The following is a 15,625-nucleotide window of genomic DNA, read 5'->3' on the forward strand; positions in this document are numbered from 1 at the left end:
AGAGTGAAACAGGGAGGTATTGTACTAGCTGGGCTGCAGTGGACCAGTGTTTGCTTTGGTTTCTACGGTAACAGCAGACTGCAAAGAGATAACTTAAACAGATGTGGAGAGAGGGGAGAGATGGAGGGAAAAGAACGCCAGAGCAAAGCCACTGATAAATCTGCCATGCCTGCACGCTTTTTTAGTATTCCAGTCATTATAGAGGGAAAGAGGGAGCGCGGCTAAAGATAGTAAGACAGGGACAGAGAGTGAGATGGAAACAAAAGGGTGAGCGCCCTTATACCCTAATACATTCATCTGAAGCAATACCGAGCTTCAAATTCCACGAGACATTTTACAATTTAGTGTGAAATTTACATTATACTATGCTATGCAATGTAGGAATGTCTGCTATTTTTTTTTAAGGTCGCTCACAAAATGCATGCACGGTTGAGGTCATAACTTTACATACGCCCAGGAGAATCGGCAAAATTTTAATAATGAATTATTTTAGTTTTTTAATAAGAGGAATCATGAATTGCATTTTGTGTTTTATTTAGTCCTGCCTCGATTAAACTATTTCACCTAGCAGATGTTTACAGACTGTGTAGTCTACGAGACACAATAATAACTGAATTTACACACATGAACCGGTTCAAAAGTTTACACAAGCTCGATTATTAATACTGTGTGTCGTTACCTGGATGATCAGCGACGAACAGCGAACATTCACTGATGCTCCAGAAGGCAACACGATACATTAAGAGCCGGGGGGTGTAAACTTTTGAACATTATGTAAATTGTTTTGTGTGGAGTTTGCATGTTCTCCCCGTGCTGCGGGGGTTTCCTCCGGGTGCTCCGGTTTCCTCCCCCAGTCCAAACACATGCATGGTAGGATGATTGGTGTGTCCAAAGTGTCCGTAGTGTATGAATGGGTGTGTGAGTGTGTATGTGATTGTTCCCTGCGATGGATTGGCACCCTGTCCAGGGTGTACCCCGCCTTGTGCCCCATGTTCCCAGGGATAGGCTCCAGGTTCCCCGTGACCCTGAAGACGACAAGCGGTATAGAAGATGGATGGATGGATAAATCTTTTTTTTTTTTTTTTTTTTTTTTTTTGTTTAGTACCACCCTTCAGAAGCTACATAAGATATTTACATGTTTCCCAGAAGACAACAAAAATCATTTGTTTGTTATAACTGGTTCAGTTGTGTAAATTATCTCGTGGACTATATGTAAACATCTGTTGTGTGGAATAGCTTATTCAGGGCAGAACCAAATGCAATTATTAATAATCTTCTTATTGACATTGCGCAGATAGTGCAACATGTATATAAACTTATGGCCTCAACTGTATAATGTCCAAAATGTGACAGAAAAATCCTCACAGCACTAAAAGTGTCGATCATTTCTGCCAGCAGGTACACTATAACAACATTCTACCTTACGGCGATTAATTATCCTCATAATGAAGATGTCCCAACTCATCTGGCAATTACACTAAAAGGACCATCGTGGTTGGGGCTGTGTATATGCGTGCGTGCGTGCGTGTGTGTTTAGTTGCGTGTCCCCTCACACATTTCCTCAGAGAAGGGCAAGTAATTGGCAAAAGTATTCTTTCAAGTGCTAAACAGAGCTGCCAGAGTTCTGCCTTTCATCCAAGACAAAATATTTGACAGGTCTGAATTAAGAGAGACAAATTAAAAAGACAAAATTCCCTTTCTAGTCTGCTGGGAGAGAGACCTTCAAACCTACTTGGAACTTCAACAAAGGAAAAAGAAGCAATAAAAGCAATGATTTCCTCTTCCTCCCTCGCCCCCCCCCCCCCCCCCCAAAAAAAAAAAACCAAACAAACATAAAAAACCATCTCCTCAACCATGGCTGCACAGCATGGAATTAATTAATTGAAATACTAATTGGAACCTGAAAACCTCCCATGAGCACATTACTAAACAATAATAATAATAAGAAGAAGAAGAAGAAGAAGAAGAAGCTGATACCAGTGAACAATATGCAGGATGTGATTTATTGATTCATCTGCAGGTCTGTTGGGACGCTTCCGTTCAACACGGACGCTGAACGAGTAAAATTGAGGAGCAGACTTATCTATAAAAACAGATTCCTTCATTATGAAACCAATCACTCTTCAAATGTGTTCTGTTTCAGCTGATCTGGCTCTGGGGCTTTGTTTTTTAATCAGACAGGACTGGAAACTGAACAGTAAAACTGTGTTACTTCTGTGTTCTCATAGCGGTCTTGCTATACGCAAAATTTAAACGCTTTCATCCATGACAGTTTCTGCCCTCTTTCACTTCTATTCTTCATCACTTGATATTACAAAAACAGCTTGTGTCCGATACATTAAAACGATACTGAGAGAGTATCAGCCACTTTAACACATCCGCATGTATCGTTGTGTTTCGTTTTGAGGACTGAATCAGTGGCTACGTTTACGTGCACATCAATATTCCGATATGAACGGGAATTTGGCCATATTCTAATTAGTAATCAGATCAAGACATTATTCCGATATTAATGGAATTTGGCCATATTCTAATTAATCAGATCAAGACATTATTCCGATATTAATGGAATTTGGCCATATACTAATTATTAATCAGATCAAGACAATATTCCGATATTAACGGGAATTTGGCCATATTCTAAATAGTAATCAGATCAAGACGATATTCCGATATTAACTGGAATTTGGCCATATACTAATTAGTAATCAGATCAAGACATTATTCCGATATTAATGGAATTTGGCCATGTTCTAATTGGTAATCAGATTAAGACAATATTCTGATTCCCCAAATTTTGATTCTCACCCCTGGTATATGCCTGTTTTAATCAGAAGTTTGTTGCATGTAAACACCTTACTCAGAAAATCAAATCAAAAACTAATTATTTCAGAAAAAGGACATATGTGAACGCTCAATCCTCAAGGAATTGTGGGTAGCAACGGCAGCATCTTGAATCTCCCGGGAAATAACAGTGGAAAAGGAAGAGAGCACGTATAGATCGGCATATTTACAACAAACCGTGCATACAGGAAAATTCCGATGCCTGTGCGCATATAAACATCGTATTCCGAATACTTCTGTAACCCGAATTATAGACCTGAAACAGAATTTGATGATTTCGTTTCATTTATTTGAAGAGTACATCTTCCACAAGAAGCAGTGCAGCAGACCAAGTGACTGGTCATTCTGCCTCATGGCTACGTTAACCAGCTACATTACGGTACAGTATCGCTAACATTAGCCAAAGTTAGCTGATAGCGCCCTCCCTACAATGACGATGTTTTCTGGACACCCATATGATGGTTTTTCCCAAACTTTTGTCACAAAATCTGAAGCACACAATTGTATAGGATGTCTGTTTATGCTGTTGCATTGCACTTTTCTCTTCACTGGAACTAAGAGGCTCAAACCTGTTCCAGCACGACAACGACCCTGTGCACAAAGTGAGCTTCATTGAGCCATGGTTTGCCACAGTCGGAGCTTAAGAACTACAGTGCACAGAGCCATGACCTCACGCTTTGGGATGACCTGGAACACCAAGTTCACCAGGCCTTCTTGCCAAACAACAGTACTCAACCTCTTGTAACTGAAAGGACAAATCCCTACAACCACAGTCCAAAATCTAGTGGAGCCTGTTATCGCAGCATAGAGGGGACCAGCTCCATTTTAACACCCATGGGTTTGGAATGGGATTTTCAAATGATCGTGTCCACATACCTTTGGCCTTATCGTGTAGTTACACTAACTACATAATATGGCCAGACTACGCCCTTTATACAGTAGCTATCTGGAAACTGTATGAGCGAGTACCTTTTCTTCTGGGAATCTTGCTTTGTCTCATGTGTAGATAGGGTTAGATAACAAAAAAAAAAAAAAAAGAAAAAGAAAAAAAAAAAAAAAAAAAAAAGAGAGAGATTAACTCTCCGGCAGCAAGCTACTTTTCTTTCCAATAAATTTTGCATCAAAACAACAAACCTGGTGCTTGAGCGCTCCGATTTGTGTTATAACCCTTGCCTCCAACTGACACAACAAGCCCAATGTCATCTTGGTTGTTTTTTTTTTTTTTTTATTAAAGAAAGGAATAAAAAGGGATGTAACAATGAGCAAGTTATTGTACTCGGCATATGTTGTAAAGCTTTTTCAGACTTGGTTTGTACATCTTGTACTTTCCCTATGAAATCAGCCGCTTGTTCGACCTCTCATCATCTTGAGCTCCTTGCTGGTGCTCTTGCATGTGCCAGTTAACTCGTTCCTAACAGCTGACCCAGGACACCTAATCCTTTCTTCAATGATGTTCGCCACATCACAGTAATCTTCCTTCAACTGGCCCTAATGCTCGTTTATTTTAAAAAAAAAGAAGCATTCATTAAAAAATTGACTATAAAGTAAATTATTTATTCAAATATTTTGAGATTTTTGATTTCCGTGAGCCGTAAGTCATAATGTAAAGTCAAATATTTCACTTTGTGTGTGATGAAGAATATCTGAAAGTTACACTTCAATTACGGAAAAAATGAACCTTTCCACACGATATTCTCGTTTTTCGAGATGCGCCTGTATGTGTGTGTACAAGACCTTGTCTGGAACAGCACCCCCCCCTTACATCAATACTCTCCTGAAGGCTCACGTTTAAATTACACAATCTGTGATCGATTAACGAGCGACGCTTAGTAGTGCCTACTCGGCGTGGCTCAAGGTCCCTTTCCAGGACCTTCACACTAACTGTCCCTCAGTTTTGTCATGAACTTCCAACCTCAATCCGGACCACAGAATCGGTCACTATCTTCAAAAAAAACAGCTAAAGACCCACCTCTTCCATCAACACCTAACTAACCCCTACCTTTAAAATTAATTAATTAATTAATTAATTAATTAATTACTCTGGCACTTACACCTCTACTCTGCGCACTTCGCTTCTCAAGACCTCAGTTATAAACCTTGTACTGCAGCACTACTTGTATTGTTCTCCGCTTGATAGATCGCTTTGCCAGTATTTCCTCATTAGTAGGTCGCTTTGGATAAAAGCGTCCGCTGAACGAATCAATGTAAACGTGTGTATGAATAACAATGAAATCCAGACGTGCGTGTTGTGTGTGTGTCTGTGTCTGACCTGCTGGAGAGGCTGAGCAGCTCGTGCTTTTCCACTACAGTCGACTTGTCCTCCAGCTCCCACAGCAGCACGTTGATGAGGTGAGAGTTCTTGATGACAATAGGAACCTCCTCAAACATGTTCTCATAGCCCACACTGGCCTTCTTCAAGCTGTGGGGACACACACACCGCTTCTCATTGACACGCTGTTACGCCACTCTAGCTTGTCGTTAGAACACTGTGCTTAATGGTTCGCACTTTCGCTCAGTCATTGGGGGACCATCTTCTATCCGTTCTAGGTAAGCAGATCTTCAGAGTGCTTATTATTTGTGCAGTATATTGTTGTTGTTGTTTTTTATAAGTGATGTATGGGTAGGTGGTGTGTGGGGGGGGAAAAGAAAAGATTTTCAAAGGCCCTTACGCAGCCGTGTTCAAGGCAGACACTGAGATTTGAATTTACCAAGAATTTACTCTTACCAAGAACAGTTAACATGGCCTTATATACTCACTGAGCACTTTATTAGGAACACCTGTACACCATTCATGCAATTATCTAACCAGTCAATTATGTGGCAACACGTATCATGCAGATACAGGCAAGCAGCGTCAGGTAATGTTCACATCAACCATGAGAACCGTCTCAGGTCCAACATGGGCGGCGGCGGTTCTGCGGATGGTAACACCTTGTTGATGAGAAGTGTCGACGGTGCGAGGCCGGACTGGTTCGAGCGGACAAAAGGTTTCAGTAACTCTGATAACCACTCTGTACAATCGTGGTGTGCAGGAACACAGCTCAGAATGCACAACACATTGAACCTTGACCTGGCTGGGCTACAACAGCAGAAGGCGACATTGGGTTCCACTTCGGTCAGAAAGCCGACGCTGCAGAAGGCACAGGTTCAGTCGAAGACTGGGAAACCGTAGCCTGGTCTGATGAATCGTGATTTCTGCTGAAGCACACGGATGGTAGGGTCAGAATTTGGTACCAACAGCACGAAACGATGGGCTCAACCTGTCTTGTGTCAACAGTCCAGGCTGGTGGAGGTGGTGTAATGGTGTGGGGAAAGTTTTCTTGGCACACTTTGGGCCCGTTAATACCAATCAGTTATCACTTGAATGCCACAGACTATTTGAGTATTGTTGCAGATCATGTGCATCGCTTCATGTCCACAATTTACTTCTTCTGATGCCTACTTCCAGCATGACAATGCACCGTGTCACAAAGCAAGTCTAACGATGAGTTCAGTGTTCTTCAGTGGCCTTCCCAGTCTGATAGAACGGTCGATTCACAGCATGAAAGTGCGGCGTGACGCAATCATATCAACATGAACCACAATCTCAAAGGAAATGTTTCTTGTGGAATCCATGTCAAGGAGAATTGTGGCCGTTTGAGAGCAAAGTGAGGCCCGACCCGGTATTAGCATCGTGTTCCTAATAAAGTGCCCAGCGAGTGTGTGTGTCATAATTATGGCTAATCTCCTCACATTGACTCATGAAGAGTCTCTTTCACTCGCTCTTTCACCTCTGATCACTGATTCAGACCATTCTCTCGACGTGGTGGTCTAGCAGCTAACATAAGGAGGTCATCCACACTCATGCTGTGATGTTTTCAGCACTAATCTGTCCATTATCAAGCGCTCTCAAGGTTAAAGCTGACACGCTCGGGACGAAGCAATGTGCTGGTGACTCTTCAAACTAATCAGTAAAATAAATCAATCGATCAAATCTGAAAGTCCAAAACGATTTAAATCAGAATAAGAGGCACAATGTGAGCAAACGAGGTAAAATAGCAGTGAGCTTTGTGTGTTGTTGAGTTTGTTGTGTCTGTATGAGTGGAGTCGCATGCAACATACCCTTCTGCAGAGAAGTCTTTCTCTTTGCAAATCTCCATGAGTTTAGGGGTCAGCCTGTATGCCTTGAGGGACAGGGAGCCCTGACTCGTCTTAATGGGATCTACGGAGAGAGAAGAGAGGCAAACAATGAAATGAAATGCACCGATTCAAGGGCGTTATTATTTGCTGCACTCTCCCAATTTTCTCTGCTACTTCTTTTCCACAGCAGATGCGACTGAGCTTGTGACAGTTAAAGCAATATTGTCACTATACAGAAGCCAGTGAGACCAAACCGTCAGTCTGAGTAGTACAAATTGAAGACAATAAAAAAAAACCATCTGTATTAGGTCAGAGGCACCACCGGACAAAATTTCTTCTCTGGGTTATGATGAGGCCTTCGATGTTTGAAGGGAGGAAATAAAAAAAAACAAAAAAAAAAAAACACTAGTCATAGTGCATTAATTCGACTGTCAGAAGGCAGACATCCTGTGTCAGAAAGGCTTTATTAGTTTTCCACTGAGCCTCGCTCGAACATGCCAGTCACCTGGGTGTTTTGACAGCCAACGAAAGTATCTGCACAAAAAAAAAAAAAAAAAAAAAAAAAAAAAAGGTAGCATAATTCTATCCTTCTTTACCTGCAGCCTGGCAACTCAATTGTCTGACGTCTCAGCGAGTTTCTATTTCAGGAGAGTAGAAAACAAAAGGTTGCACTCGACAATGATGGTAGCAAACGCAGAACGACTAGGAGCGTATTATACAAATGACAGGTGAGGAATAATACAAAATGAGCTAAGGCAGACACTCCACGTACCATTCAGAAATGAAGCTGAGAATGAACCCGTAGCACGTTTACAGGTTAAGAAAGAGGGTGTCCCGAGTTCCCCGGAATAGGCTCCGGGTTCCCCACGACCTTGTGCAGGATAAATGGGATGGATGGATGTGTGCAAGAGAGGCTGTACTGTATGCACCACATGATGAGAAATACGAGCTTATGAATATATGCATAGTGATACGAGTCGAGTATGGACATGTAACGGTATAGCATGAGGCAACGGGTCAGAATTCTTCCTGGTAATACGCTCCACACTGCACATCATGGTGAGGTGGTGAGGAGAATGCAAACACTACACTCGTGGGGTTTGTGCTAGTGTAATAATCGTGAATACTGTATTAGTAGTCAGGGCCAGACTCCCCCGTGCTGCACCGTGTGCATGTTTTTGTGTCGATGTACACATAAATTGATCACAACCTTGCAACACGTGAGCGGGTAAGTTAACAGCAGTACGGAAATACACAACTGTGATGACGACGTAAACTCCATCGCCTTCCTAATCCCAATCTGGAGATACATCAACAAGCTCTGTGATAAGTAGGGCTGCAACCAACTATTATTTTTTATTACCGATTAGTGCGCCTGTTTTTTTTTTTTTTTTTCTTTTAATCGATTAATCTGATGGGGGCGGGGCAAACTTTCAGTACCATTTTTTCGTTTATTTAAAATTAAACCCACAAACTGAGTGTTACAGATATAAACTTCAGACTAAAACTTTACACAACTGTTTGTCCAATTATATAAGACTGAAAAGAACCCAACACACACACACACACACACACACACACACACACACACACACACACACACCAGAATATATATTATCCATTTAGGACTGTAGTTTAATTCAGTGCTTTTTTTTTGCATCCATAAAATAATAATGCATAAATACTTGTAAACAATATGAACTAATATACGGCTAACAAACTGTAACGGGAAGGAAGTCAGTGTCGGTGACTCTGCTAAAGCTAGCGGCGTCACGTTACGTGCGTATGACGTCATGCGCCGTCGATTAGGAAGCGGCTTATACTTCCGGTTAGGAAAAACCCCGCCCGTGTTCTATTTGAGACGATATTAGCTTTCTAAAATCCACACACTAGACGGTAGAGTACTTCATTTGGGACGACTTTAGTATTTACTCTCCGAAGCGTGTTTTCGGAACGGAAGTAACGTGATGAGTAAAACGCACCCCGTGCCGCGCAGACCGACTAATCCGTAATGAGATTCGTCGATGACGATTTTCATAACCGATTGGTTGTTGCGGCTCTAGTGACGAGGGTGCATTCACGTGCGCTCAGAGAAAAACACAATGTTTTATACGTATAACGTGGCGTCGACATCAAAGTCCGAGCTTTTGCAACTTTAACGCCGGCATGACCTGCACAGTGCAGAGTCGATAATCGCCCCCCTCTCCAGTCATCCAGCTACAAGAAGCGCTGTGAAAATCAACAGCTGTACACCGGAGCTGTGGGAAAATCAGAGGGCAGATCAAATCCTTGTCCAGGCTTCTAATATTGATGGGGAGGGAGAAACAGAGCAAGCCAGATAGACTCGAAATGTGTGTCAATCAAACCGCCAATCACATCCCAGTAACAGCGAATGGGCACACCCTGTCCCTACGTAACCCTGCAGTTACGTACGATTCAATACGTCTTAATATAAAGTGAAGAAGCGGAATAACTTCCCGAGCAAAATGCTAGTTATGAAGGAGAAATGCTTACATACGGCTGCCATTTTAGCGTTTCCTGTTTTATTTACAACGGTTTCAAAGGACGTTTCGGAAGATTGCCAGGCCTGATACAAGGCTGAAGAAAGGTGCGTCGCATATATTTCGTTCATAATCTAATATAACGTGCTATCCTGTGAACCTAATGGGACTGTATTAAGAGATGAGCCAAGTGTAGGGCGATCATCCTAGATATCTTTTGATTTCATGAAATGTCATTAAAAGGTTACCCTTTTTCGACTGGAAGAGTACACTTCAGCCGACTGATATTCATGCGCATTCGAAATTAAACCTCTAATTTAATTTCCTCTGCTTAGAGACTGAAAAGCATTTGCCTGGGCTAATACGAAATACATCACAGGCTTCACTAAATTCGGTAAAAAATCCTCAGTGAAAAAGACTGGCGAGTTTTGTAAAACACGACGTGGAATGAAAGCAGCTTAAAAACGGGTTTAACGGGCGACTCTGCTTCTCACAGGATCGTGCCAGGGAGCACCTCGGTCACGGCACCCACGGCTGCTCTGAAAGGCCTTATTGTCTGTTCGGAGCATGTGGAGCAGGATCTGGCAGCTGCTAGGTGTCTGATGTAGATTTGCGCTACAGGACTGCGTCCTGATAGGGAGCCACATCTGGCACGAGGGGAGTGACTGAGGAAACTTACTGACAGCAAGTGGACCGGGAGGGAGGAGGGCGCTGAGAACACTGGGGGTTTTTGTGCGTGTGTGTCGTGGGTCCACCCCTCTGCGTCTCAGCCGCTCAATCACAGAGCCTGGAGTGCACCGAGAGCACAGCTGAGTGAGGGGGAGTGTGCGTGTAGGTCTGTCAGAAATGCAGCTCCATGCATGGCTGCCCCCATCTGCCCCTCCACACACATCAGCACACAGCCACATGGTGTACGGGGCTATACAGGAAATGCTCATACTAGAGGGGGGAGGGGGCGTAGGGGAGGGGGGTCGTCCAGTGCACCCAGCCCTCCAGCATTCCTGAAGGTACACATCAGCACTCCGATAGCAGGCAAAACAAACACAGAGGAGGAAACCCTGTCTAGACAGAGCTGCTGCTGGCCAGCTACACACACTGAGCTACTGTTTATCCAAGGGGGGGGGCATGGTTAGAGAGAGAGAGAGAGAGAGAGAGAGAGAGAGAGAGAGAGAGAGAGAGAGAAGGTCTATGGAGAGAAAAAAATATAAAATGCATGACTGCAAAATGGGGAGAGAACAAGTTAAAAGGTAGGTAGGTGGGAAGGTACATGAAAAGAAAAAAAAAAAGAGAACAGAGAGGGGGAGAGAGAGACTAAACGTGCGTTTTTCTTCCTGTGATGCTTTGGCAATACTGTAAATGTACACGGTCATGCCGATAAATCTTACTGAAAATGCTGAATTCGAGAGAGAGAGAGAGCGCGAGAGAGAGTGAGAGGGAGAAAGAGCCAGTGGACACAAAAGATATACATGGGAGAGAGAGGAAGAGGCAGAGAGAGAGAGAGAGAGAGAGAGAGAGAGAGAGAGAGAGAGAGAGAGAGAGAGAGAGAGAGAGAGAGAGAGGGAGGAGATACAGAGAAGGAAAAAGAAGACACCTGAAACACACAGAGAGAGACAGACAGAGAGAGAGACAGAGAGAGAGAGACAGAGAGAGAGAGAGAGAGGAAGAGGCAGAGAGAGAGAGAGAGAGAGAGAGAGAGAGGAGATACAGAGAAGGAAAAAGAAGACACCTGAAACACACAGAGAGAGAGACAGACAGAGAGAGAGACAGAGAGACAGACAGAGAGAGAGACAGAGAGACAGACAGAGAGAGACAGAGAGAGAGAGAGACAGACAGAGAGAGAGAGACAGAGAGAGAGAGAGAGACAGAGAGAGAGAGAGAGACAGAGAGAGAGAGACAGAGACAGAGAGAGAGAGAGACAGAGAGAGAGAGACAGAGAGAGAGAGAGAGAGACAGAGAGAGAGAGAGAGACAGAGAGACAGACAGAGAGAGAGAGAGACAGACAGAGAGAGAGAGAGACAGAGAGAGAGAGAGACAGAGAGAGAGAGACAGAGAGAGAGAGAGACAGAGAGAGAGAGAGAGAGAGAGAGAGAGAGACAGAGACAGAGAGAGAGACAGAGAGAGAGAGAGAGAGAGACAGAGAGAGAGAGAGAGACAGAGAGAGAGAGAGACAGAGAGACAGAGAGAGAGAGAGACAGACAGAGAGAGAGACAGAAAGTCAACACCAAACAGTAGAAGTAACAGGGAGTAAGAGCAGGGCTAGTTCAGACAACAGAGATGGTGAGCTATGCACAAGGCCATGACAGAACATAAGCAATGGACGAGTGAGAAACACAAGATTAAACCCAAGTCTCATTAGCTCTGGCAAAACACATTATGAAAGAGACAGACAGATGGAAGGAGAGGAAAACTGTACCGTAGATTAGCACCACAGACTCCTCGATGGCGTGCTGGTAGCTGAACTGAGAGTCCAGCAGGGCCCGGCTCATGAAAGAGCCGAAGAACGTGGACTGGTACCAACCCACGTGCAGATGGTCGATGTTGACGTGACGAAGACTTCTCATCATCTCCATCTGATACTGAACTGTGAGGCAGAAGAGACACACATGTGTTTTGTCAAACGTTTTCACGCTACACAACTGACTGTAGTTTAGTCATGACCAAAAGTTTTGGCTCCTCTGACTTTTTCATCCAAAAGGCCAACATTAGATATGAATTATTACTGACTTTGCTACACAGACTGCATAAAATCACTAATCCACGTAGGTTAAACCGTCCAAATCAAAATCAGTATCTTTATTAAAAATCCATCCATCCATCTTCTATACCGCTTTATCCTTTTCAGGGTCACGGGGAATCTGGAGCCTATCCCAGGGAGCATCGGGCACAAGGCGGGGTACACCCTGGACAGCGTGCCAGTCCATCTCAGGGCACAATCACATACACACTCACACACCCATTGTGTGAGTGGGACACCACTACGGACACTTTAGAGACGCCAATCAGCCTACCATGCGTGTCTTTGGACTGGGGGAGGAAACCGGAGAACCCGGAGGAAACCCCCGCAGCACGGGGAGAACACGCACACGCCGCACACACAGGACCACGGTGGGAATCGAACCCCTGACCCTGGAGGTGTGAGGCGCACGTGCTTCTTCATTAACCATACATATTATTAAGTGTTTTCTTTATTTAAAAAAAAACAAACAAAAAACATTATTTCACAGCAATTAACGGCGTATTACAGCTGTATATTTTAATCGTCATCCAGAACGCATCACATTATGTATCACAGGCAGCCATAGCCAATCAATATCCACGTTCAGTTTACACGCTGACAAAAGAGCGAGGAAAACCTGGGGCCTCAGGATGGAAAATGTTGATGTATGTACGCTTAATTGGAGAAATACAAATAAATAAATAAATAAATAAATAAATAAATAAATAAATAAATAAATAAATAAATAAATAAATAGATAAAAAAAATAAAACGCCAACGGGATTGGCTGTGTTTGTATTTGCTGGTCTTATTATGTATAAATGTTCAGGCATAAGCGTAGCGTAAAGTTAATACTTTGGATAACATCGGCGTTACATATTTCCAATATTAGTTTGCTCAATGTAATAAGTGAATTTGAATAAACTGACCGTTCCAGTGTAAGTATAACTGAAGGACTGAGAATTTTGTCCATATGGTTGCACAGAAAAATCTATATTCAAATGTATTTCATTATCATTCCAAAGTCAAATGTGTGGTGGATTGCGAAAACCCGTCAGACGTTTTGGCCAAAATGGGGTTTTCCTGCATGACATGCTTTAACGTGTCGACTTAAAGGGGCCAGAAAGATATTTCCCCACTATGACATGAAATTGTATTCATCATATTGCCTAGGCTGTTTTTCTGTAAAAAGCAGACTGGGGAAAGAGTCAGCAGGAAATACAGTCAGTCTGTCCAAAGATGCCTAATACCTTGCTACTTAATTGCGATTTCCCCACAAAGTTGCATAAGGGACATAAGCCTGATCGATTCGGTACTCAGACGCCGGCTGTCAAAATGTCCGCGATGCTCCTGTGTAGCAGTCGAAAGGCAGTCTTTAAATGCAGTCCAAGCAGATTTTAAAATGCTATGGCTTTACTTCTTGTTGAGATACACACAAAAGCAAAACACGTCGTACTGCGATCGCAGCTCTGACCCGTCGAGGCATGGACTCCACAAGACCTGTGTAGGTGTGCTGTGGTGTCTGGCACCAAGACGTTAACAGCAGATCCTTTAAGTCCTGTAAGTCGTGAAGTGGGGCCTCCGTGGAACGGACTTGTCTTTCCAGAACATCCCGGAGACGCTCGATTGGATCGAGATCTGGGGAATCCGGAGACCAAGTCGACACCTTGTACTCTCGGTCATGTTCTTCAAACCGTTCCTGAACAATTTCTGCAGTGTGTACTTGGTCTGCAACGATGTTTCGGTAGGTGGTACGTGTCAAAGTAATATGAACGCCAGGACCCAAGATTTCCCAGCAGAACAGTGACCTGAGCATCACACTGCACCTGCCAACTTGCTTTCTTCCCATAGTGCATCCCGGTGCCATCTCTTCCCCAGGTAAGCGACCCACATGATGTAAAAGATAATGCGATTCATCAGACCACGCCACCTTCTTCCACTGCCCCACGGTCCAGTTCAGATGCTCACGTGCCTGTTGTAGGAGCTTTCGGCGGTGGACTGGGGTCAGCATGGGCACTCCGACTCTTTCTGCGGCTACGCGGTCAAATACACAGCAGGCTGCGATGCACTGTGTCTTCTGACATCCTCCTATCAGGGCCAGCATGAACTTTTTCAGCAATTTGTGCTACAGTAGCTCTTCTGTGGGATCGGACCAGACGGGCGAGCCTTCGCTCCTCACGCGCATCACTGAGCCCTGGCCTCCCCTGACCCTGGTTCACCGGTTGTCCGTCCTTGCACCACTTGAGGTATGTACTAACTAATTTTTTTTTTTTTTTACAGACAATGAAATGTCTGAAATGCTGTAGTCATGATCCTTTCTTGTTAGGTGCCAGGGTAAGAGTGACAGAGAGGACAGAGGGAAAATCGAGAGAGAGAGAGAGAGAGAGAGAGAGAGAGAGAGAGAGAGAGAGAGAGAGAGAGAGATGGAGGAAAATTCTCTGATCTTCTTTATCACCAGAGCTGCTGAATGTACCAGCAAATCAGATGTCTGACAAAATGATGGAATGGTTGGGGTGTGTGTGTGTGTGTGTGTGTGTGTGTGTGTGTGTGTGTGTGTGTGTGTGTGTGTGTGGTTGGCCAGGAAAAGGCAAAAGGCTTAATCGAAACACTGGAGCTTTTAGGGACAGGTGCAAAATGGGACCCTGAAATCACAGCTTCCTGCTCTGTAAACAATTACCACCGAGCAGAGAAGAGGGCGTGCTGAGTATCACCGTGTGTGTGTGTGTGTGTGTGTGTGTGTGTGTGTGTGTGTGTCAGAAAGCTTAGTGGCCAGTCCAAACTGCGTGTGTGAAAAACAGATTAATGACTACTGCATGTGTTCGTGTGTGTGTGCGCCGTCATGAATATGAGTGCACGTAGGTATTTATACTGGTGTGCATGATGGCCGTGGTCACTGCTGATTGTGGTGGTGTGTGTGTGTGTGTGTGTGTGTGTGTGTGCGCGTCTCAGGAGTTCGACAGTTCCACTCCTTGGTCAGACAAATGGTGGTATTTTGGGAGTGCCGTCTCAACCCACTCTGTGCCATTATGCTTCACCATGGGACTGACAACATGGCAAACAGCGACCACAGAGCACACACTCCCACACCTCCGCACGCTCAGCTGGAATACGCCAGGCCGTGAATTTCCTCTCTCTGACAGCTCTAGCTCAGCGGCAGTATGTGACAGAAGAGTAATATCAGGGTTGGAATTACAGTTCACACGTCAAACAAGCCCTGCAAGAGTCTCGCCCCTTCGTCCCGAATGCCAGAAGTGCTCTGCTTTTTCTCATAATCTCATTTTACAAACAAGAGCTAAACACTGCAATTCTGGGGCAGTGCTCTTTATTTATGAAAGCGCTCGGAGAAGAAAAACAGCTGGGTGAAGCAGACGCTCGTAGCCCGTGTAGGCCTCACGCTTTCTTCCAAACAATGGCAAATCGAAACTGGTAAAGACGAACCGCCGAG

General features: G+C 44.1%; 1 protein-coding gene across 1 annotated transcript in view; it reads right to left on the reverse strand.

The window, feature by feature from the left end:
- The window catches only part of eif3hb (eukaryotic translation initiation factor 3, subunit H, b), an 83,541-nt gene that overhangs the window by 14,245 nt on the left and 53,671 nt on the right, over window positions 1-15,625 (reverse strand). The window contains exons 3-5 of the mRNA XM_017454849.3: window positions 11,878-12,045; window positions 6,946-7,045; window positions 5,114-5,263 (exon numbers count right to left, since the gene is read on the reverse strand). Coding sequence (XP_017310338.1) covers window positions 5,114-5,263; window positions 6,946-7,045; window positions 11,878-12,045 — 418 coding nt within the window. The remainder of the gene's footprint in view (window positions 1-5,113; window positions 5,264-6,945; window positions 7,046-11,877; window positions 12,046-15,625) is intronic.

The sequence above is a fragment of the Ictalurus punctatus genome, chromosome 24 (genome assembly GCF_001660625.3).
Source record: "Ictalurus punctatus breed USDA103 chromosome 24, Coco_2.0, whole genome shotgun sequence".
NCBI lineage: Eukaryota > Metazoa > Chordata > Actinopteri > Siluriformes > Ictaluridae > Ictalurus > Ictalurus punctatus.